At 43.2% G+C, this 18,418-nt stretch overlaps 1 protein-coding gene across 2 annotated transcripts in view; it reads right to left on the bottom strand.

The window, feature by feature from the left end:
• Nucleotides 1-18,418, bottom strand: part of shroom4 (shroom family member 4) — an 81,911-nt gene that overhangs the window by 31,700 nt on the left and 31,793 nt on the right. For both annotated transcript variants that reach the window (XM_030430861.1, XM_030430860.1), the window contains one exon: nucleotides 12,431-12,582. In XM_030430861.1, coding sequence (XP_030286721.1) covers nucleotides 12,431-12,582 — 152 coding nt within the window. The remainder of the gene's footprint in view (nucleotides 1-12,430; nucleotides 12,583-18,418) is intronic.

The raw sequence follows: 18,418 nt of genomic DNA, 5'->3' as shown, positions 1-18,418 counted from the left end.
TTCAGTGTGTTGAGTCGCAACGTTTGCTGACTCAATTCAGGGAGGATGCTTCAAATGTATCTACCCATGTGCTTATTACTTCTGAGGAAACATATATTGGCATTTGTCTCAAGGTCGGCCGTGAAAAACAATTTGAAATGTGTCACGTGTGAAGGCGAACACACAGAGAATCATCCACAAAGACTGCCGCGTTTTAGCTTCTTTTAGCTCACTGTTTATGTTTTTCTTACAATGCTATCATCTCCAGAAACAGCAATAACATTAAGCAAACCCACCAAACGGCAGAGAGAGACCAGGTTAGTGACTGACTGGTGAACATAGTGGAGTGTTAAGCAGCCAAAGAGATGGATATTGCCTTCAGGAGTTGGAGGAGACCAAAACAGAGCTAAAAGAGAGTGACATTTGGATTTATATTTGTTGAGGGGGCAGAAACAAGACTCTGGATTAATACTAATGTTGCTCTGTCCATGTGAAGATGCATGAATAGGCAGCTGTTTGCTAACCTGTTAGCCAAATCAGCTTTATAGGAGGACAAAATGTCAATTTTGTGTTTTTGGGTTGTTCTGCTGCGCCTAAGTGACCAAACAAGCAACTGCATAGTCTTTCTTTTTATGACTCTTTGTTCATGTTTCCATCTTTAAAAAATAAAAAAGACCAGATATCTTAACCTGAAGCTATGTTGCATACAATTTGGGGTCATGGCGACCTCCCTACTCTGCAGGAGATTATTAAATCCTGTGTTCCTTGGAGGGCTAAATTCGTTTTCTCCTCCTCCGTGCTATCATTAGCGAGCAGATTCCGAGCATTTCCATCAATGTAGCATACTTAGCGAGGAGGGACCGCGAACATACGAGATTAAGAGCCTCGATTCTTCCCAGCACTGACTTTTTACCCACCTAATGAACCGCCAAACTCGTAAACTCACATCTCTATCCCTTCGGCGACCAACGCCCCCGTTTCTCTCTCCATCCTGTTGATTCAATGTGTCTCAGCAGACCAGTAACCCGACAACTAGAACACACATACTTCCATACTTTTCTGTCCACAATGTTCAATAATTCATCTTTAACAGCATCACAACCAAAGTCATTTACAGTCAAGCCCCTAATCAGACCCAGAATGGTGTGTGTGTGTGTGTGTTTACGTGTGTGTGTTTGTGTGAGGAAGAGGTCTTGAGGAATGGCAGGAATGTCTATTGTTCAGTTTGGGAAGGAGTGATGGGGGGCAGACTATTGTGTTTCTTGGTTCTTGGCACCGCAGACCTCAGTCTTGCCCCAGTCTCCAAGGACCCAGCGGTACAAGAATCTAAACAACGGGATGTGTGTGTGTGTGTGTGTGTGTGTGTGTGTGTGCACTTTTCTCCCATCAATCTGTCTGCGGTAAAATTCCAAACAATCATATGAGTGTGTGTGTGTGTGTGTGTGTGTGTGTGTGTGTCTGGGCCCTTAAACCGCCCTTTAACAGTCTGACACAAGCATCTACGAACAAGCAACAGTGAAGTTAAAGAGTGAGTCAGCATGTCGACGGAGAAGATCTGCAGCGTCGGAGGATGAACTCTCCCAGGAAGGAGCAGATGAAAACAAATGTTTCAAATGAAGAAGAACAAACAAACTGTGAAACTGAGCGGCGCTGCCGGAGCAGCTCGCCACTGAACACCGAGGACCGAAACAAGAGACAGATTACGGAAGAGGAGGACGAGAGTCAAGGATAATATTTTAGAGGAAGGAATGTAAGAAATAGCCTTGATCTGACTTTTTAATCAGTAATGAAGATCTGAAAAACACCAAGCCACGATTGGATGTTGAACAGATGCGTCACGAGGGCTCGTCTGTCGCGTTTCAGTGAGAAAACATACTTACATCAACAAACATAAATGCAATATTGCTTCTTCACAAGAGGTTTTTGAGGATGCCTCAGGAAAAAAAAAGCTCCTCTGCAGTCTGGTGGTCCAACGGCGAATACTTCTGTATGTTTTGCCAGACGACTGCACAGCAAACACATTTATAGTTTATAACTAATTATTAGCAAAAAGATGTCCATCTACACACACAGTAGATATGTAACGACACAATTCTTCATTTGTAGTCGTGACTGCATCCAACTGCAAAGTTAAGTCCAATATAAAGTCTTCTTTTTGCTCTGTTTTTGGTCTCCACCAGCTCCTGAAGGAAATACCAGTCTGTTTAGCTGCGTAACGCTCCGCTGTGTTCACCACCTAGTTGCTTACTTTTTGCAAAATTGTGACTTTTGTGCAAAAAGCTATTCAAACCACGCAGTGCAGATATATAATTAAATGTTACCCGACGAATGTATGACCTAGTTTTTGCCTCAAGTTTGTTTCAAAACTAACAAACGACAACCGGGCGAGTGACGTGTTTGTCCAGGTCACATTATGTTCTGATTCGTTCCTCTCATGTGGTGTCGTTTCATGTTGTTTGTTCTCTATACCATGTTACTAAATCTGAATCTGAGGCATGGAATGTATCAAAACATGTCAGAAAATCTTCTTTCTTTGTTTTTTTTTGTTACCTAAAGTCTCCCCTCGACTCTTTCACCCACTTTCCCTGTTTCCATTCTTTCATCTGCTCTTCCACCTCCCCGTCCAGCCTTCGGGCAAAAATAAATGTTTAGTCGATGTGTAGCGCAGATGAAAGAGTGAGTCGAGATGAAAGCGCTTTGTCATAAAGTCCTGTTTACCCTGTCAAAACATCAAACATGATATCAGCCTCTCTTGTAATTATCGTTTTAATTTCCTCGCGTTCGCTCCTCCTGCTGCTGCTGCCACGTAACTCTGGCATGGTTTTGGGTCTGTGGGATGTTTCCTGCTTTGTTGCCCCTGTAATCTGACAGGTTTTCTTTTGCAAATCTTTTGTTTGGATTCGCTACTGAATTTGAGAGAGATTTCCTTCGAAAGTGAGATTTTCTACTGACCTGAGAAGATTGATATCACAAGAATAAACAGCTGCACTTTTTCGGCAGGTAGAAGGTGAGTTTTGGTTGGCAAAAAGGAATCGTCTATGAATACAAAACATCCAGAGGAATGCAAACTGTATTGTGTCTGAATACACTGGCTGCTGACTACAACACCTGCGTCTTTAAAATGCGACCAGGCTGATCACGGCTGGTGCAACTGGACTAAATTTGAGACCTAAATCCAATCAAAGGGCGTAATTTGGGGTTATTTCTCTTCCCACTGGGCATATCTACTGGAAACACTTAAGATGCACTGACACAGATGACTGGTTTGACCAGACAGAACAAAAGAGAGATTTATTTTATTTGAAAATGAACGAACCAAATGTCTATGTCAGAAAATCGCCTAAACCTAAATTCTAAATCCTTACGATAGCGGACATGACTGTCCAGCTTTGATCACAGCTGTTTGAAAAATCACTGTTGGGCATTTTAAAGTAACTACAGAGAACTTTAGTTTGTTGATTCTGGCGCCCCCAGTGGTCAAAGATGGTATGAGAACCACCGTCTGATGAGGTAATGTATCTATTTGTGGCTACGTAAGCTTGTCAGCTAAAATATGATGATGGTGAAACAAAGTTGTTCTAAGTGTGTTCTAATGCCGTTCAAACACCTACGTTAGCCAACCTGAGCTTACAGCTAACAGATTGTGTTGCTCTGTAGTCCCCTGGTAGTGTTGTGCATTAAGAATACCTAAATAGAAGAAGTCAATCTTCTTGGTAATGGTCTCTTTTTCTTTGTAGGCTTTAAAGAGGCATCAGTATTAAATTAGGACTGTTTCATAGCTAGTTAAAAGATCCTTGTTTTATGTTGAAATACTCTAGAAAAAAATAATCTAAGGTTGTCACAGGGACTGGATGTTTAACAGATTATTGCTCCTTTACACTTTTCTTTTGGTTGTTCTTCGAAAAAACAAGATTTCATAAAGATTTTACTTTACTTTAAGACTCAGTCGTGTCTAATTAGCCTGAAAAGCATCCCAACATCAGTACTTAAAGGAAACATTGTGTGCAAATGGACATTTCGACTTTGTCGCCAGTAGCCAATTAACTTACTTTACTTAACTTAATCTAGCGTAAAGAATGGACACAGGGAAACGACTCGCCTGGCTCCATCCAAAAAAACTCCTACCAACACTTAATAGTCTAAAAATAAAATGTGAAGACAACATCATTTTACGGGGAATTGTGTGCACATGACCTCCACAAAAAGCAAAATATTTCCCACAATGTTCTTTATTCCTTTCAGTGTGAACAAAGACATGCTGACCCTTTCAGAAATGGCCCGTCCATACAGTGAAAAATGGACGTTTGCGATATAGATGCACACCTGCGTCTAAAGAGCCGTTTCCCGTCTCCATCCAGTGGTCGTAAACAAACTGTTTGGTCTTTGTCCGCTTCCCATTAAAGCCGCTTTCTTTTTCACGCGAACGTAAACAAAAATTTCAACCAACGCATTAAGTCCAAGGTGGACAGGAAGTGGAGTGGAGGGAAACTTTGAAAAAGAACAGGAAATGATGGTAAAGTTGAGGAATGTCCTGCTGCCTCTTCCACGGCTGCCCACTGAGACAAAACACACACACACACACACACACACACACACACAGAGCTGTTGGATGTAACAAAAGGTCGGTGAAAACAGGAAGTACTATAGAAGAAACATTTCCAGGTCAAGCCAACAAAACATCCCCCACATTCTTTCCCCTGCCAGAAATATATATTGGAAAATATCATCAGTGAGTTAAAAGCACCCCGCAAAGATGGGAAGAGACAAAAATACTCCTGCTGTGAAGCTGGCAGTGACACCGCTTTCAATAACAGGGTGGAGGGCGTGAAGGGTCACATGCATGTTGTGGTTTCAGCAAAAAAATATGTGCCAGGGTTCCTCGTATCTGCAGTAAATACAGCAGAGATGCGACGTTAGGTCGTGAATGTCAAATTTACAGCTCGATGGCAAGTTTAAGTACTTTGCAAGCAATAAAGTATGAGGTCAGAGTGTGCACATGTTGTGATTGTAAACACAGAGAGTTTTTGCAGTTTGACAAGCCAGATATTATCCACTTTAAACACAGTTAAAGGCTTTATATGGGAGTTTAGTGTTCATGTTTATGTTGTTTTAACCTATGTTAAATGTCACACATGCGGTTCATTCTTTACCAATCTCACGTAATGTTCCCTGAGACACCAGCGGCTTTAAACCGTATCACGCCATCATCTCCAGTTTTTAAAGAACTGTAGATGTTTCGATTTCCATTTTTCTGACCACTTCAACAAATACAATCCGTGCCAACTGGACAAAGTCCAGGGCTCGAGTACGGTCTGATGGCGTCCTGTCGATGACAGAAAACGAGACAATAGAAGACGTGTTTGGGACAAACAGAGATGTTCCCCCGGGATGCTTCAGGGACCAAAAAAGGGATTTACTACCACTGAACCTGACTACAGCAGAGCCCGTCTTCTCACTGCTACTATTAAAATATCAGGAGAGAACTAGTTAGCTGTTAGCTGTTTATTAACTGCAGCATTGTCCTGCAGTGTGTTTGGTCTAGCGAGCTAAAAGCTAACAGAGATAATGGAGCTGACGATAAACACACAGCAGGACTGAGAGTCTCTGTTCAAAAGAGCAAGAAGCGTCAGACAATGAACTGAAGTTTAAAGTGACGACACAACAGGTGCAGCAAATACATAGACTGAAATACTTATGCTGAGTTAGAACTACGTTGAATCACGACTACAAATGAAGAATTGTGTCGCTACACATCGACTGTATGTGTAGAATAGATGAACAACTTTTTGCCAATAATTAGTTATAAACTTTATAAGACAAGTGTTCACTGTGCTGCTGTCTGGCAAAAGATACATAAGTATTTGCCGTTGGACCACCAGACTACACGATCTACCACGATAGATGATAATAAAGTAATAATTCGATTTTGGAACCATTTGCTTTCATTTCGGGGCAATTAAATTTGTTTTTCACCAAAATACTGGTTAAATAGTTTGTTGATTATAAGATTATAGGTATAGACAATAAGTATAAACACTATGATTCATCATTTGGTCGCTTATAAGGCACTTATCAAGCAGGTTTTGGACTGTAGGTTGAACAAATTCAGTTATTTTGAGACTTATTTGTCACCTTGTATAAACAAAACAATCAATTGCTTAATCGTAATAATAATCTGCAGAGATACAGCCACACAATAAAGGGAAATAAAGCTAAAATCAAGAGGTGCATAATGAGAAATAATATGAAGTTGTAGCCTACAATCATATAAATAACGTGTGGTATCTGTATCACAGTGACCATAAATAATGATGCACACGCTCAATTTACTTCAGAAGTCTGGGCCGTTTCTGTAGAATTCAAGCTGGTACCGCTTCTTAAATGATGTTTATGTCCGTCGCTGCATTCTTTAAGATAATGGACGCCTTAATTAAGAGATGTTAAAACACTAGTTAACAGCCGTGTGGGTCTTTTTAACCATCCGCTGGCTTGTTAAAGTGTCCATAAAGCATCACTCCTGAAATAAAACTAAAAAACACTGCTGTCTTCTCTCTCCACCACACTGCCCGGCAGCCCACTGCATTCCTGTGGTTCGCCAAATTTAGCCTGCAGGCCGGCTCTTCTTTCAGCGAGTCTGAACTGAATATATTTTATTCAAAAGAATGAACAATGATGTGAAGGACGGAGGGGGAAAGCTCCGAAACAATTACTGCTAAAGAGAAACCAAGAGGTAATGGCCAGCATGTGAGAAGTTATTCTAGGGAGAATCAAATGTTTTTTTTACTTTTCCGGTGTAACACAACTGTTTTATTATCACTGTAATGGAAACCTGTCGGATACAATACGCCCCGTTTATAAATCCAACATATGCTTTACAAGAGAAAGTTGCACAAAAGCTCCGTTTTTCCAACTTTTTTTTTTTTTTTGGAGTTGAACAAATCATCGTGTCTTGGCGCCAACTCCACGTTTCCTTCCTCTGCATTTACATCATATAATTAAATCCACGGTACATTTTCCTCCCTGAGTGAAAAAGCCCATTTATTCACCTACAGTAAAAAAAAAAACGTACAGGAGGGAACCCCAGTGTGTAATTTCCTGATGTTTCCCTGAGACAGGCGTCGCGGGCATGAGAAGTCCATCTCACTTTAGGTTAAGTGGGTTTTAATTGAGCTTAGAATAACAGAGAAACACACAGACGCAACATTTCTCACACTTACTAAAATACATGTAGACGTGTGTGCACACGTATAAAAACATGGAGTCTACAGCTTGGCAGGAATGTCGAAAACTGTTTGGAAGACCGGGTAGAAGAAAGTAGTGATCGCAAAAAAAAAAGGAGCAGTGCGTAAAGAAACGGTGGTTATAGTCAAACTGGAGCTTGTTTGTGGCTCACAAACTGAGTCATGTTTGAAAAAGGTGGCAGATTTTCCACAAAGGGAAGCTGTAAGTTCGCGTTCAGACCGGCTCTGTATGCGCCGACCTGCAGCACCTATGGAAAGCGATTATAAGAGGAGCAACAGATTTGATTTGTAGATGAGGACATCCGTGTGTTCCCGCAAAAGAACACTAAAAAACAATTTATTATCTCCAGTATTCAGTAGAAAATATGTTTTCTGGTTTACAAAAATATCTGCTTTCTCTCCAATATAATGGTAGTAGACGCCCCTTGAAATGTGGTGCACGGGGATCCAAAAACTGTGATTCAAAAGATTCACAGCACTGTCTTTTGAACAGAAATCAGGACCCTGGTTACTCAAGATGATCAACAGACCTCGTTGTGAGCAATTGCACACTGTGTCACAGCGCAGAAGGAAACATGCACCGTGAAGCTAATGCCAGTCGCAGGGAAGGCGTCAACTGAAGTGCTAGTTAGCTTAGATAGATAGATAGATAGATAGAAAACCTTAGTTAGCTTTGCTGGGAAGCCTCTTTTCCACGAGTATACATTTTTTATTTTGGGGTGAACTGTCCCTTTAAAGCGGCTCAGCTTCAATATTTTTGCATCAACAATAGAACTGGACCAAGTGTAATATGAAAGGGATTAGCATTACAACTAACACACGCTTAATTGAGTGTTTTAGAGCCTTTCAGCTTGTTGTTTTGGTTTGTTTTTGTTTTCTTCTTCTATTTTTACTCAAACATGTGACTTACTGTTGTTGTCTACGGTTGTTATAGGGTTCACACAACAGCACTTTAATGTTTTAAAGCCTCATGTTTCTGGCACTAATTGAAAAACTGCTGACCGTCTCTTGGCTAGTTAGTTATTATCATTAAAAAAACAAAGGAGACTTTGTCGCGTTAACGTTGTTAGTACGGCTTCTTCTTCTTCTTCTTCTTCGCTCTTTGTCCAACAGGCTCCTCACATGCTGAGGTTTACGCCAAAAAGGGTTATTTCTGTCTTTGTGACACTAACACTACGTCTCACACACACACACACACACACACACACACACACACACACACTTGGGTTTTCATACCTAATAACGACCTACTGAGTCAGAAAAAGAAACACGTTCACATGCCATCTCTGTACCAACAGTCCCCTCGTGTTATTAAAAGAGGTGGTAACGAGATTTGGCTTTTTCTCTAAGAACACTTTTCCACTGTTACAGCTACACAAGACGAGCCAATTTCATCATCGCTCAGCCAGCAGTGTGTGTGTGTGTGTGTGTGTGTGTGTGTGTGTGTGTGTGTGTGTGTGTGTGTGTGTGTGTGTGTGTGTGTGTGTGTAGTCTGGCAGCAGGTCGTACAGTACCTACCAGAGGGCTCCTTGTTTCTACGGTAATGAGTAGAAAAACCCAGCCCGTGACGTGATTGGCAGAGAGTCGAGGTCAAAGTGCAACAGGGACCCGCCCGAACACTGAGGCTGTGATTGGCTATTAGTGTCAGTCACTTGTCAATCAAAGCCGGTTTAATGCGCCTTTGCAGTCAGAGAGCTCCTTCATAAAATACAAATAACAAGGAAAACCTACATTAATAAAAATGTCCCACAGATTAGAGGTGATCATGATGTTAAAGGCCCTCTTTACAAGGCCTTACTCTTTTGGGAAAAGTACACCCAAGAATAAAAATGTAGACATTATCAACTCAGTAAGGTGAAGTTTTGTTTCTGGAGCTTGACAGCAAAACAATGTTGAAGCATTCTCCTGAATTACTGATGTAGACGGGGACTTGTTTTTTAAAAAACAGCCAAAAAATAAGATAAATTGGATCCATACAGATCGTCCAGTCGTCTCTGGAAGCCCCAAGATCAGAAATGTACTTGAAAAGACGTTACTTACACCCTCAACGTCTGTTTGAGTTGGTCAGTTTGGGACCTCAGAACTTTTATAGACTTTGATTTCACTGCACAAGCTGTACGCAACCATTTAATATCAATTATCACTTCCTATGTTTTAAAACAGCTACTTCTTTTAGGAGAATGATGCTTCGCTTCTCTGCTGTAAAGCTTCAAAAATGTTTTGTTGCCCACAAAACTTAATCCAAACTTCTATCAGCGTGAGAGTGAGAAGATATCGACTGAATATCTATTTTTAGGTGAACTGCTCCTTTAAGTCCAAATTTGGTGGTTTTGATGTTTTTGATTTTTGGCTGCAGGATCATGTGATTTCCCAGAAACCTCTAATATCTTGAGTTTATAAAAAAACACCAGGGGAAGTTTTTTAAAAGGCATCTGGCTCTGTTATCTGGCTAAAGATGTTTTATGTCAACTCTTTTTTTTAGAGCTGAAATGCTCAGTTGTGTAATCAGCGACCATTTAAAGTAAATGTTCCTGCAAAAATTGCCAAAAATTCAATTACAGTTGCTGAAATCTCAATATTACCTAGTGCCTTTGTTTCCCATGACAACATTCGGATTATTTGGGGTTTTTAAATCAATATTTTATGGACCAAACGATCAATTAATCAAATAAAATAATCTCAATCAACATGAAAAGTCAGTTATTTGCATCCTTAAAATGTTCTGTGTCCCTGTAAAGCTGGTATTGTTGACTTGTAGTGTAAATTATACTTTTTCAAACAACTTCTTGTGCAAAAAACTACATTTTGAAATGTGGTACTTTTGGGGAAAGTATCAAAAAATAATGATTAAGCAAAGAGGAGCACCAGTTGCTGTCCATGTGTTGGGAAAGCCCCTCAGACTCAGACATGCAGCACATACCAGACACTGACACCCACGGTGGATTTAAATGGGTGGCACGCTCATAATGAGCAGCATTCCTCGAGACATCGACTGTACGAGTGTGTGAAAGCGCACGTATACAGCATATGTGTATGTGTGTGTGTGTGTCCGACAGCTTTAGACAGAATGTCCGCCTGCTGCAGAAACGGGAGCAACAAGAACTCGGCAGCATTCGGACTTCTGGACGGCCAATCCGGTTTCAAAGCCAGAACAAGACGCGTCGCCGCTGCCAAACAGCTGTCTGAGAAGACAAAATGATAGTCCGAACTCCAGTAAAAATCTTCCCTGCTGGTCCCAGTCGAGAATTATGGAGGGAATCAACGTCAGCGGGTGCAGAAAAGTTGAGAAAATAACAAACACAGAGGGGAAAAAAGGCAATTTTCTCTCCGAAACATCCTTTAAATCTTCCTGTAAACTTTATGAACATGAGCTGCAGTTCCACCTTCGTCCACTAAGGGGCAACAACACAAGGTAAAAGGGTCAGGAGTTAATTGATTGATAATAACACAATAATTCCTTTAAAGGTTCTTGGCAGCAGGTGAGGTTCATACTGCTGGAGCTGCGGGTCAGCCAACACATACAAGAAAATATAAAAAAAAGGAAATTCGATCTATTCTGGTCTCTGAATCGAGGGCTGCTAATCTGAAATCGTTTCCTAGAGATCAGCAGGAGCCGACGTGCTGCTGCATCTGACCTCAGATCTGCGGGGCAGTTCCACCCAACACCCTCTAAGTCCATGTTAAGACGCCAACTTGACTCTAGTTCACAGGCTGGAAAAATATCACTGACATTAGTTCTGCTTCCTGAGCAGAAACCGGCAGGGAGGAGACGGCTGGGAAACACAAAACAACCAGCAGCTTCTCCTCCTGCGCCGACCGGTGTCTGCAGCGACTCTGTGTAATCAGACTGTTGACAAATCTGCAAAGAATTATCACAAGGCTGTCGGGGTTTTCGTGCATTTACACTCTCAACGTGCGTTCGAGCTTGTGCACCGACAGGGAGCACGCTAACAAGTTTAGCTCTGCAGCTACAGTGAGGACTTCAGCTGTAAGTAACGCGTTCTCTTCACATCAGGCGTTCTGAAGACTGAGATTGTTCTTCAGCTGTACGGTGCCGCTTAAAAAATAATGTTTTGTTGTGTTTTTAAACATTATAATCTACTTCAGTTGTTTAGAAGAATGCTGCAAAGATGTTTTGCTGTGAAGCTGCAGAAATGTTTTGTTGAAACTTTTTTCTTTGAAAATTCCAAATTTGGTTCCCAAGTTTTTCCCTGTTTTCATTTCATCAGCAGGATCACAGGCTTTCTCAGAAACTTCTCGAGCATCCCGAGCTTATAAAAACCTTTGAAAACCCATCGAGAAAAGATAAAAAAGTGCTGTTATCAGGCTAAAAATGTTTCATTTTAATGAGCTAACACCTGGATGCAGGCTGTTTTTTAGGATCTTTCAGCTGTTTTATTTCTCATAACTTTACTGTTTTGGTTCTCTAATCTGATGCCATTGTTTTAAGTGATTTCAGCAAAAGAGAAACAAGGATGAGCACCTATTGTGCCTCTGACCCTGAGGATCTCTAGGGAGACTACAGTCAAAGTTTCCTGTTCCCACTACCTGTCGTGCACTAAATAGTTTCCTCGACATTGAAAGTTTCTACAGATTCCATCGGACCTCAGATTGTCTGCATGTGTTCATACAGACTCTTCTGTACCTTCCACCTCCGATGTTCACTTATGTAGAGAAAACTCCCAGAGGAATGTACGAAAATCCTCTACAACAGAGTGAAAAGTTGCAGGTAAGAAATGCTGGAATTTTCCTTTTAAGTCTCTGCACAGGAAACTAAAATCTATAATTAATCTCTGAGTTGACTTGTTTCCTTTGAGATTAGGATTACTTAACACACACACACACACACACACACACACATAGAGAACCCCAGACATCCAGTCCTCCCCCTGCTCATCGGGGTCTATCAGCTTTCCTTCGGACACCCTGCAGGTCAAAGGTCACTTCCTGTGAGACATTCCCTATCTGTGAAACGCTGCCCTGATGTGTGCTCGCATGTCAGGCCCGGCAGATTCCTGAGCGTGTCCTCCTTCACCTTCCTTCCCCGCGTCGGCGAATCAACGCCAAGAGTCGGCGAGAAGAAGGGGCGACAAACGCAAATCCGTTCTTGGAAGACGCTCAAACATTCACTTTGAAGTCGTGAGAGTGTGTGCAGACACCTCGCGTGCCTGTCAGCGGTGATTGACGCGCCTGTTGCGCAGAGTGTTTACCTCCTGACTGTGAGCTTCAGTATCCGGTACGACCCCTTGATGAGGATGAGCGCCTCCTGCCTGCTGCCGTAGAGCGCCGAGCCGTTTATGTTGATGAGCTCGTCGCCGACCTTCAGCTTCTCGCACAGGGCCGCCTTCCCGCCATCCTCGATCTGGAGACAAAGACACCGATTGGTTTGGGATGAAAGGAGGGAAAGTTGGACGGCAAACAGAAGCACATTGAGATTAACAACAAGACGGACGTCGGGGGGGAATAAAAAAGTCACTCATGGACGGTTCAACTCTGCCAAGCCGACTCCTTTTAAAAACCCGTTTTTGGAGGCATTTTTCGCGCGACTGTCTGCGTCCGCATGGCAACGGCGCCCCGAAGAGCATCTCCAAAACAGAGCGAAACACACATCCCACAGAAAACCCATCACATTCCTCTGTAATAGACTGTGTGCGTGTGTGTGTGTGTGTGTGTTTGCCACAGCGCCGACCGAGGGGTCGCACAGTGGTGCTGTTAATGCATCGCTGGGATGTTTCAGCGCGCTTTTCTGGCGCTGGCGAGCGAGCGTCACAGTGTGGTGCGAAAGGGGGGCTCGAGTTCAGCCATAAATCACATCAGCAGACGTGAGAGGAGGATGAAAGAGACAGACAGAGAGACAGAGAGAGAGAGAGACAGAGAGAGAGAGGAACACACACACTGATGAACAGAGAGGGGGGGGAACTGACCGACTCACCGACTGGACCGAGGACAGGAAAAAAGACCCGGGGCCAACAATGACGGAACAGAAATTAGCGGTGGATGTGACGGAAAAGAGATTTTTTGTAATACGTCACCGCGCAGTTCATGCCAACGTATAAAGACTACTGTGAAATCTAAAAATATGCAACCTTGCTGCACGTTTTTGCGGTGGATCTAAACCAAAAAGACCTAGAAGCAAAGTTCAAGTCGAAGAAAGATGCAGGTTTTTCCAACCCTCCTTTCCCCGCCAAGATTACGAAGCATCCTGCGTTAGTCAGGAAGTTAAGGAAGTAACTCTCTTTGGTGCGAGTATAAAGTTCATAAAGAGTTTATTTCATGGACGACTGATACCGTTAAAAGAACGCTAGATTAAACGTTGAAGTCATTTTCCGCCCTCTGACACTCAACAAATAGCGAGTCGGTTGGTGTTTATTCTCCGGCTTTTCCAGGGGGTTGCTAGGCAGATCGGAAGTAGGTGATAACACGCTCGCTTTCAGATATTAAACCCAGATGAATTCCACCATTAACCCTTGTATAAAAGGCTGTAAAGATGCTTCGGGGCGAATATAAAGAAACAAATTCCCGATTACATAGTGTGTAACTGAGAGAGCTGCCTCCCTCCTCCTCTCTTTCGCTCCATCATTCATTCGTTCATTCATTCCTTCTCCTGCCGCAGAAATCAAAGGAATGCGTGTCATGGAAACACAGGTCCGATTTTACGGTCGGGGGATTTTACAGACGCGCGGCGGGGAGCTTTGCCCCCGCGAGCCAACTCCAACATAAATCGAGATCTTTCATATATCCACTCGTGCTCTCTTGCCATGTTCTCCCGGGGCCCGGTGCCGTCACGACTCTCTGGCTTCGGAGGTTAATATCTGAGAATCTGATCCGGCTGTAATACCGCTCCAAACATGGGGGGAAAAGAACCCTGAAGCGGGTTTCAACTGGGCAGCTACTTCATAACTTTGGGTTGGACGCCGTCTGATGTCAGGCCTGTTCGTACTCGGCTTCTGTTGACGTTTCTTACGCCAGGGATCCAGTTCAAGACCTGGCTGCCGATCAGACGCCGCTGTCGAGATTAAGATCGACTGGTTCAACGGTTTTAATCTGCTTTCGTACAGGCGCATAATGTGATTGTGTCTTGTCTGCTTATTTACATCCGTGGCCAGAGTTCTATTGACTTTTCTCTGGTTTCCACTGGAATTGGCAGAAGAGAAAGCAAATCTAGTGAGAAAACAAGCAGCAGGTGGAGAGAAGGCTCCAGTCAGGTGCTAATAAACCCTCGTTCAGGAAACATGGCTGCATCGGTTCTTAGTTTGGGCCATAAAATGCTTCTTTTGTCCAAACTACAGCCTAAAGCCTAAAGTCTCTTCATCTACAGTGATACGGGACAAAGAAATGGAGCAAGTCCAGGCATTTAAGAGGCTGAAACCGGCAAATGTTTGACATGTTTTGCTTGCAGATGACTTAAACGATCGATGAATTACCCAAATACTTGGCATGTTGTCTTCTTTCGATCGACTAATCGATTGATGGGGAGAGGGAACAACTAGAAGACGTGTTCAGCTAACAGCGTCACTTGAATCTAGGGACTTAAGGCTAGAAAAGTCAATGATTGATCAGTTATACATCCTGGTATGGATAGCGTGGCGTTAGTGATCTCATGGAGGATGGAGAAGGATGGCAGGCCGAGACTTGGGATGCATTTTGGCCAATCATCCCCTCAAATAGCCTCCTGGATGCAGTTTAAAGTTGAGCCTGACCGATATATCCGTTGGCTGACATTATCGGCCCATACTGGCCCAATAAAGATATATCAGTATCAGTGTATGTGTTGGTGATATCGGCAAATATGAAATCCTTTTGATTTCAAAGAGCTCAATGCAGAAAAAGGTGCTCGAGGTGATTTATGATTGTTACAACTCCAGTGTGGTTTAATGCCTCGGTGCACTGATGTCATCTGAGGCAATGAAGTGTATTGATAAACTGTAGAATATCCTGCTTCTGTGACATATTTTGTTCGATTGAAGTGTTTGATTACCACATTTGGGGGATCAGGTTTGTGTGTTGGCCGATGTTTCCAATTTTTCCTCCCTAATATTGGTATCGGCCCCCGAAACGAGCTTTGTCTGATGTGTCTTAATACACACTATAACTGGACACATGTCAGTGAATGTCTGTGGCCATGACGTGAAATAGAAAATGAGAGTGGTATGCATCCACCGCTGTCTCCAGCAGATTCTGCAGCTGAGCGGGACCTTTAACTCCGGTATAAACGAAAGAAAAACAGAGAATTTGTTCACCGGGGAGGGCAAGAAGAAGATCAGGAACATCACACTGGACTTCTGTTTTTCTGTTTCCAACTATAGAAAATGATTGCTGGTTAAGTCCTGTGAAAATGAAGCTGTTTCCGCACACATTCCACAGAGCGCGCACACACACACACACACACACACACACACACACACACACACACACACACACAAAGCCCCCGGCGTGAGCTGAATTCATTTGACACACTGTTTATGTTCATTTGTGTCTAATGAGTTTTTTCATTCTGAAAACAAACCGGAGGCAAAAAAAAAAAAAAAAAAAAAAATTGCTCAAGACGTGGTGGAATGTTTCACACTGCTTATAATGAGGATCTCACACACACACACACACACACACGCACACACACACACACTGTTCCCAAAAACATGGATGGTTAAGAAAGTCAAATACACAGCAATAAAATGACCCCTTATTATCCAGCAATGTAATACATGCAGGGCTCCACTGAAATAAACAAAAAGACTGAAACACACACACACACACACACACACACACACACACACACACAGACACACAGACACACACACGCTGCAGTCAGTGTACCATTAAGCTCAAAAAGCAGTCCGTCACTTTCCCATGGATAACAGAGGGAAGGAGGGAGAGGAAGGGAAAAAGAACAGGAGGATGGGAAGGCGATGAAGACGAGGGGGAAAAGGGAGGAGACGATGGAGTGACGAAGGACAAAAAGAGAGGGAAGGGAGGGACGATGGGAAGGTGAGGAGAAGCAGACGGAAAGTGTGAGGGAGGGGAGGAAGGGTGGGGAGGACGAGGGAAAGAGGAAGACAAAGGGCAGAAATGAAAAAAGAAGTTAAAAAAAGTCCGAAAAACACGAGAGGAGAAGAAGGTGAAGAGGAGGAAGAGGAAGAGGAGAAGAGACGGGAGACCGTTTTATATACTTAAACCCAGCGAGCAGGTATGCAGGGCGTAATTAAAGTGTGGTAATAAGAGAGTTCATTATGGGCAGATGTGTGTTTACTGTGTGTGTGTGTGTGTGTGTGTGTGTATGTGTGTGTATGTGTGTGTGATGAAGTCATTAACCAGAGCTCACTGCTCCTCACAGCAGGAGGTTCGGAGGTGGTGACATCATCCCTCTCAGCGTTTTTACAGTTTGCGTACACGCTGTACGGCACCGTCACTCTGACCGTCGTCTCCACGCTGCAGGTTTTATATCGACGGCGTTCAGCTGGATGGACGTACGTATGCAGGACAGAGCCAAGATGGAGGACAGGGGGACGCTAACGTTGACAGTAGCAGATGTAGTGAACGATAAATGGATCCGACGCTCGAGGAAGCTCGAGATGAGAGGTCGATATCACCCCGTTCTCTTTGATTCAAGCCCTGAACGTGACATGTCTATTGTAAATGTTGTGTTTTAAACAGTTTCTGATTCCAGCTTCTTAAATGTGACGATTTCCTGCTTTTCATCTGTCCTTTATTGCAGTGGGTGAAGAATTTGGGGGAGTTTTGGACAAACGAAGCAACGTTTTGACGTCACATCGGCCTCTGGGAATTTTCGATTTCACAACGTTTCCACGTTTTTATTGGCTAAACTAATAACCAGTGCGACCGGATTTCCTGTTAGACGGTTTATTAGCAGCTGATTGGAGCTTTCCTGCCACCTGCTGCTCATCTCAAGGAACCAACTCCTTGTTTTCTCACTATATTTGCATTTTCTTTTTGCCTATTTCATGAAAATCCAGTTACAATTTGTGCCCCATATCTAAGGAAATGTTTGTATTTACTGGCGGCTGGCAAACCAACTTTAAAGGTGCATACCGCCACATATGCTGTGTGAGTGCTGCACTTGAGTTACATCAACTAAGGCAATGAAAGCCACTTAAAAGTGAGAAGAAAACTGAAGATTAGATCTGTCTTCATCTCGACGGCAGTGTCAGTTCACCAGCCAGGTGCTGAACTGGATCCCTGGTTTTAAAAAAAGCACGTCTTCCATTCTTGATTTTCGCAGTGCTTTTTCTTTTCTCCCGCTGATTTTTCCTCTCGCGCACCAAAACACAAAAGGAAAATCCCCTCGTGTGTGAAAGCTACTTGGCACCACACGATTCTGATTCTAATAAAAAACGTCTAAAAAATAAAAAATCTGACTTCTTTCAGATGATCCTCTACTCGTCGATTCATTGATTTACCCCTGATGATGATGCCAAAACTGAATAAAAGCAATTTGTTAACTTAATGCTGTGCAGTGTTCAGTTTCATTGCGCGACAAACCGAGAACAGCCGGAGCCTTTTTTTTAACTGACTCAGCAACATGTGCCGTCACTCAGAGCGCGAACATTCGTTAACAAACTGGCACGACGTCGAGCTGCCAGGAAAGCAGCGCAGTTCCAGAGATAAAGTGTCGAAGCCGAAGCCGAACCCGAAGAAGAAAACAGCTCTGATGCCGGCAAATCGATGAGGAGCGACTGTAGGAGCCGCTGGACTCTGTTTGATTCTCGTGTATGTTTAATGAAGCTCGTTTCGGCTGATTCTGAGTCAGTTTCAAAGACCTTCAGCTCAGTTTCACTCAGTCTGACCTACATGCCTGAGCAGTGTGTGTGTGTGTGTGTGTGTGTGTGTGTGTGTGTGTGTGTGTGTGTGCGTGTGTGTGTGTGTGCCATGCTGCTGTGGGATGTCCAGACAGGGTGAGGTCACCCCAGGCAGTCGGGAGACGGAGAAGAAAGCCTTCTCTGTGTGCTGCAACACACACACACACACACACACACACACACACACACACACACACACACACACACACACAGGTCTGACACACCCTTTTATTTTAAGCATTGAGGAGTGACTTCATGGCCTCCCAGTTCGGTGTGTGTGTGTGCGTGCGAGTGTAAGTGTGAGTGTGTGTGTGTGTGTGTGTGTGTGTGTGTACAGTGGTGCGTCGCCCATCAATGTGCCCTGGAAAAAAAAAATAACGGGAA

This window comes from Sparus aurata, chromosome 10 (assembly GCF_900880675.1).
Source record: "Sparus aurata chromosome 10, fSpaAur1.1, whole genome shotgun sequence".
In the NCBI taxonomy this organism is placed as follows: Eukaryota; Metazoa; Chordata; class Actinopteri; order Spariformes; family Sparidae; genus Sparus; species Sparus aurata.
The sequence above is the reverse complement of the archived record's forward strand: the minus strand, read 5'-3'. Positions and strand labels throughout refer to the sequence as shown.